Here is a 7,223-nt window from a genome sequence, read left to right on the forward strand (position 1 = left end):
TGCATCTGGTGTTATCTCTCGTAGAATTTCTTCAGTACTAGATCAATTAATAAATGAAGATCAGACAGTTTTCTTATCAGGACGCTATATTGGAGAAAATATACGAACTCATTATGAGGTTATGTGTTATGCAAAAGATTTTATCATTCCAGGTATGATACTCTTGATAGACTTTGAAAAAGCTTTCGATTATGTTTCGTGGTAATTTATTGATAATGTGTTAAATTATTTCCATTTCGGGGTTGGTATTAGAAAATGGGTCAAAACATTACATGATAACGTATTGTCTCTAGTAAATCAAGGTGGAAATCTTTTTTACCCGTCTCTATCCAGCGCGGTTGTCCTCAGGGGGATCCGATTGCACCATACATTTTTATACTTTGCGTCGAAATATTAGCTGCTAGAATTTGGTCAAATATCGAAATAAAAGGTATCCAAATTGATGATGTATACATCTTGAACTTACAATACGCTGATGATACAGACCTAATACTAGACGGATCAGAGAGATCATTAAGGGAGTTAATAAATTAACTGAACAATTTTGCTAAGATATCAGGACTAAATGTCAACACTAGCAAAACATAGGTGTATGGATAGGAAGCAAATAGTACAGCAAAGAAATGTTTTTTCTAGAATATAACCTTTTATGAGGTAGAAATTAATTCAGCTATTAAGGAATCGAGTATTCGGTCAATTTAAGTGAGATTACCAAAATGAATTTTGTAAAAAAAAAATGTAAAATTAAAGTCAATTTAATACTTAACATGTGGAAAAGACGCAGACTAACTCCAATAGAAAGAATCAACATAATTTAATCTTTACTTATTTCTCAGCTTAATTACTTATTTATCATCGTACCAAACCCATCACACAAGCTTCTTTCAAATTTAAACTCTCTATATGAATTTCTATATAAATGTATATAAATCTCATAAAATTAAAAAAGATGTTAATATTCAGAGCTATAAGGAAGGGGAACTGAAAATGATCGATGTGAAAACCTTCATAGACTCTCTAAAACTAGGTTGGATAAGGAGAACTTTGTATTCTACAGGAAAGTAAAAATCACTATTCATTATTGTATAAATATGGATAAAATGTGGAAATAATATATATTAAATTTTGCCTATCCAACTGCCAAACCAGGTTTTGGAAAGATGTTCTTCAAAGTGTTTTTAAGTTAAATAATTCCCCAATATCTATCCAAACTAGATATAAACAAGAATCTATATTGAAAACAACATATCGGTATAATGCAGTTATTAAAGTCGGAAATAAATGTATATTTTATCAAAACTGGTTCAATGCTGGTGTAGTTACCCTCAATGACATTATTAAGAATCCTGGCAGCTTAACCTTTTTCACTTCCAATGAGTTTTCAAATACTTTTTAACATTCATACTAATTTTCTAGTTCCAAGGTCTACAGCCAAAAATTTACTTCGAAAAATTGCTGTACAATTGCATTTGGAGACACTCTTTCTACCCGCTATACCACTTGAATTCCATATTTTCTTTAAGAATCAAAAAGGGTCTTAAGATTTTTATAACTGTTTGATTACTGAGGCTGAGTATCTGTGATTATTTTGCATTTATGTGTATTATATAGGCTTATCTGTGCCATCTTAATATATGCAAAAAAAAAAAAAAAAAAAATGAAAAATAAAACAATTATAAAAAAAATTGTCTTGAATTTTTCACATTAGTATTTCCATTGAATTACAAAAAATCCAATGCATGGACAATACGTATCGTCGATTGTCTCACTGTGTTGTCAAACGTATCGTATCACTATATCAGACCTTTCAATACTCAGCCATGAGATAGCCTAAACCAACGTGCGTTTTAAAATCTTTTGTTGTATTGTCAAATTGTGTATTGAATCGCTTCCGGTTACGTTGGAGCTTTCAACTATAATACATGTAAACTGTCACTTTCCACACATAATGCCTTTCACTTATATCGTTTGATTTTTTTTCAGTGATGTTTAGACCCCGAGTAAACATTATGACTACACATGTACAAAGTAGGACATTCCGTCTGCAGCTCCCGGTCTTTTCTAAATAATGAAAAAAAGAGAGTTCCAAACCATCTGTGTTAAAAAGATGCTTGATGGTCCATATCGTGTATTGAAGCGTCCAAGTGATAGGGCCTAGCTCGAATGTCAAAACTAGGTGAAATGACTGCATGCATTTTAATGTAATTGTGAAGGTGACATTCGCACAAAAAGTATAGGAAATTTTGTTGAAGAGTTCAGCAACAAATCAGATGACATTTTCCTGTATTGCATGTTGTTTTCTTTGATATTTTGTGAAATGCAAAGTTTGTGGCCGTAAACTGAAAATGTATTTCAATACATTAAAGCAAGAAAGATGAGTATAAAGGGACGTATATACATCGATAGTCAAAAACATGGTTGTTCGGTTTTTTTACTACATACCATACCATACCTATAGTATGTTTTTTATCGTGTGTTTTATCTAGAGCTCTAAAACGTCTAAAAATGGTCTTATAATCTGTAACTAATTCTCAGATCTCTGTGATCAAGGCCGCAAAGGCTTAAGCCATGTTTGGACTCTTAAGAAAATCTAATAAATTTAAATATTGAAACCATGCTTCATCTTTTTGATATAAATGTATATGTAGAAAGTATCTTTAACTATGGTTGTGAAGTATGGGGCTCGTCAAAAGCAAATGACATTGAAAAGGTTCATATTCATTGTTAAAATAATCAACCACAAATTCTATGATTTACTGTGAGTTGGGACGATACTCACTTGAATATTACAGGGAATTGAGACTGATTAAATACTCGTTTATAAATTAATTGATTCGCAAAATTGCATCATAAACCATATGAATTTTTGAGAAATAGTGACACAAGGAATTGGGCTTTTCTCTTCTTCCTAACTGACTTTATCTTTCCTAATGCCTCCCTTGGCATCGCCTCACTTTTGGCCTTGAGTTGAGCGTTCGCCCCTGTGAGGAAGGCTCTGGGTTCTGTCCCCTGGCCGAGACACACCAAAGTCTATTAAAAGTGGTAGTTTCCTGCTCCTGCTTAGCGGCTCAGCATACAGCGGAGTGGACGACTGGTTCGCCCGTTGTCAGTATAATGTGTACCGGGTGGGGTGTGTGCTTGGTGTCTGTCGGCAGCCTGATTACAGTGATATAAGCACTATAAAAAGCGGCAATAGTTTCACTTACAAGAAGACACATACACGAATATACCGCAGTCATCCTCAAAACATGCAACATCGCACAACCTACACGCAACACAACCGACATACATGGGGAGTCCGTCCCTTAACATGTATCCATTGCTGTGAATAGGACGTTAATAAATCAAACAAAACAAACACAATGTAAACCCAACTCAAGATTTTGTTTGAACATAACAATAATGCTGTATAGAAAATCGCATATTTATATTGTAGAATGTTGTAAATAAAAATCAATATACCCTGATTATAGTCTTTTATTGTTTTTATGTATATATAAAAAAGATCAAATATGATGTTAACACGCATTCACGATGTTGTCACAAGCGGAGAAAGATTACCTCGAGAGAGTATGGACCAATCCACGTTACTCCGCAGCTTTCTCAGGACCCTTAAAACTATACAAATTCGTCAGAAGACAAGGGAAACACAAGATAGGTTTGCATAGGATAAGACAATTTCTTTCGAACAACGATGCATATTCTCTACAAAAAAGAGTACAGAGAAAGTTCAAGAGAACACACGTCATCGTTCAAGGAATCGACAGTCAATGGGATGCCGATCTGATGGACGTCAAAAATATATCGAAATACAATAGAGGTATTCAGTACATACTAGTTATACAAGACGTATTTTCCAGGTTCATTTTCACTCATCCTCTAAAACAGAAAACGGCATCATCAGTACTGAGTGGCTTTAAAATTATTATTGCTGGAGGCAGGAAACCAGATGTACTGAGGACGGACAAGGGCAGCGAATTTAAGAACCGATGGATGTCAGATTACACGACGAAAGAAGGGATACGTCACATATATGCTCAAAACGAAACCAAAGGTATTAACATTTTTGCAACATTCTTTTGTTGGAGAAGAAAAAAAAAAAGAAAAAAAAAAATGGTTAATGATTTTTTTTTCTCAATCCAGCAAATTATGCAGAGAGGGCGATCCAGAACATCAAGAACAGGATGTACAGGATGTTTACGCATGCGCAGAGTTACGCGTATATCGACAAGTTGCAGTCCATCACGAGAGACATCAATGACACACCGTCTAGATCTCTAGGAAAGTTTGCCCCCTCAGACGTTAACAAGAAGAACGAGAGGACGAAATAAGACTCGATGCCTATCTCGTTAGGACGAAAACAACTATCCAATCGAAAAAAGAGAAGGCGGTTAAACCTGCGAAGAAAAAGAAGAGGAAAAGCATGTATAAGTATAAGATAGGCGATAGAGTTAGAATTACACACGTCAAACGCACATTTCAGAGGGAATACGATCAAAAATGGACCGGGCAGATATTCATCATCACTGATCGTACAACAAAAGACGACATCCCTATATACAGAATAAAAGATTTCGAAGGAGAGAAGATCACCGGAACGTTTTACGAGCAGGAATTACAGAAGGTAGACGTGACGGAAAACACCGTATGGAAGGTAGACAAAATCTTGAAGGAACGGAAGAGGAATGGAGAAACCGAGGTGTTAGTATCGTGGTTGCATTGGCCACCGAAGTTTAATTCGTGGATAAAAAAGGGTGACCTAGTGGAAGTATAAAAAGAGCTGTTCATCAAAAGACTCCATTAATCATCGAAAATGTCCTTCAGGATGGTGCTCAGGTCCACGGACAGCGGAGATACACACGAAGACAACAAACCGCACGACTTCAGGGTGCACTTACCCAGACCGCTTAACCTGCCAGGATATTGGACTGTTGCGCTAACCGAATTTTCCTTAAAACTTAAGAAAGGACTAGCACCTCCATTAAGACCCGAATTGTTTATTTGTTCCGATATATGTGACGACACTGTTGTGGGAAGTGGTGAAATACCTTTACTCAGAATGGTATACGCGGAGAAAACATCAAACATTACCTACACAGCACCTTACGATGTACCTCTGAGGATAGGCCATTTCGCAGATGTACACATCTATATAAGAGACCGAGACAACGAACCCGCCTCATTTCTCAACGGAGACGTAACGATCACACTACTGTTCAAGCAGCTACCATTTCAATGATGGGCTCTACATACGTATCGGATCCTAAAATCTGGAAAGACTTTTACAGAAATATGTTGGAAAAAACGTTTGACCCTAGAAGATACAGAGGTCGACAAACAGGAGGAGGAGGCGTCGCAGGCACGTACTTAAAGAAACCTTACATGATTCCAGTCAACCCTCACGCAACCCCCGAACCGGAAGAAAAGGTTTTCGTGGGAAAACAGGTGACGCCCATGGCGGCTGTGGAGGACAGAGCAAAGTCCGAAACGAAGGAATCCACAAAGGAAAACCTGCCCCACGTCCCTATAAAAACAGCGAAAAAATCCTCTTCCAACAGATCGAAGAAACATCCCAAGGGTGCAAGGGCTAACAGAGCTCCACGAAAACATACAGCCACTAAATCGATAAAGGGAAAAACTACCAAAAGGAAGCGTATTTCTACGGAGGACATCGACAACATTTTCGCCAAGAAAAGACAGAATGGCATTCCTCAGTGACAAGATAAGGGACATAGGCGTTCCTGCAGAACTCTCAATATTCACGGTACCGCCGAATCAAGTGGCCATAGAGAAGATTTACTTCTCGGAATGTAGACCGGTCTCTTCGTTCGACACGGAAGACAGCCCCATCGAAATAAGCGTCCCAGGTCAAGGTAGCGAATACATTGATCTTCGCAGAAGCAGACTATACGTCAAATGTAAGATAACCAAGGCAGACGGTACGGCCTTAACTACAGACGAAAAGACTGGAATCATAAACATGCCTCTGCAGAGCATGTGGTCACAGATCGACACCTACATGAACGGTAAACTGGTATCACTCAATACGAGCAACTATCCGTGGAAAGCCTATCTCAAGGTGCTGCTATCCAGCGACACCTCCGTCACCGAATCTCAACTGCAAAGTCAAATGTTTTATACCGACGATTTCGACATGAACGATGCTTCACCCATCACCGGAGGGACAAATAACGGATTAAGGATGAGATATTTATTTACAGAAAAGAGCAAAATCTTCGACATGGAAGGACCCCTGTACGAGGACATCTTCAGGATCGACAAGTACCTCATCAACGGTGTGGACCTACACCTGAAACTGTTCAGAAACAGAGCACCGTTCGTCCTCATGAGCGCCGAGACAACACCCAGTTATAAGTTAAATGTCATGGAAGTCGCCTTTAAGGCGTGCATGGTACGGGTGGACAGTGGCGACTTGATCAACCATGCAGAAATCCTGAAGGACACCACCGCGAAATATCCATTGACAAGAACGGAAGTGAAAATGAACACCTGTCCTCAGGGATCTGGTTCTTTCATCTGGCAGAACATGTGGTCCAACAATCTTCCATCAAAAGCTTTCTTTGCCTTCGTGAGTCAGAGCGGCGTCAACGGGTCCTATACGAAGAATCCGTTCAACTTTCAGAGCTTGGTGTCTGACATAGGTCTGTACGTGAACGGCGAAAGCGTACCGGCAAGACCCATGAAGATCGACGCAGGGGACAATAGGAATTACGTCACCCCTTACGTGAATCTGTTCGAAGCTGCCGAGAAGTGGAACAAGGACGGTGGACTCCTCGTCACCAGATCCAACTTCAATCAGGGGTATGCCATTTATGCATTTAATATCGCACCATGCGATCTCGGAGAGGAATATATAAACCTCATACGACAGGGAAGCGTCAGACTCGAGGTAAAATTCTCGACGAACACTACAGAAACGTTGAACTGTTTGGCGTACGAAGAGTTTCAATCTCTCCTTGAGATAGACCAGTCAAGAGACGTTAAGTACACCAGAGTATGAACACTGACCAGTTGGAATGTGCCACCAGAGAAGACAGATGTCTAAAGGAATTCGTCAGAGGCGTATTTCCTTCGGATCGATTACCTTATCACGTAAACAGTTTCCCATCGGCATACGTGTGTAATACAGATCCCTCGGGACTCCCCGGAAAACATTGGGTGACCGTGTGGTTCCGAAATCCTATAGAAGCCGAATTCTATGA

General features: G+C 38.9%; 1 protein-coding gene across 1 annotated transcript; it reads left to right on the forward strand.

Annotated features, from left to right (window-relative positions):
* The first annotated feature begins 5,980 nt into the window (after positions 1 to 5,980).
* LOC138311536 (uncharacterized protein F54H12.2-like) lies at positions 5,981 to 7,021 on the forward strand. Its single transcript, XM_069252848.1, has one exon. The coding sequence runs from the start codon at positions 5,981 to 5,983 to the stop codon at positions 7,019 to 7,021; it is 1,041 nt and encodes a 346-aa protein (XP_069108949.1).
* The last annotated feature ends 202 nt before the right edge of the window (positions 7,022 to 7,223 follow it).

The sequence above is a fragment of the Argopecten irradians genome, unplaced genomic scaffold (assembly GCF_041381155.1).
Source record: "Argopecten irradians isolate NY unplaced genomic scaffold, Ai_NY scaffold_0044, whole genome shotgun sequence".
NCBI classification, from domain to species: domain Eukaryota; kingdom Metazoa; phylum Mollusca; class Bivalvia; order Pectinida; family Pectinidae; genus Argopecten; species Argopecten irradians.

What these genes read in the sequence shown, in the direction of transcription:
- LOC138311536 (XM_069252848.1), top strand. Translation starts at nt 5,981, where the DNA reads ATGCCTCTGCAGAGCATGTGGTCACAGATCGACACCTACATGAACGGT.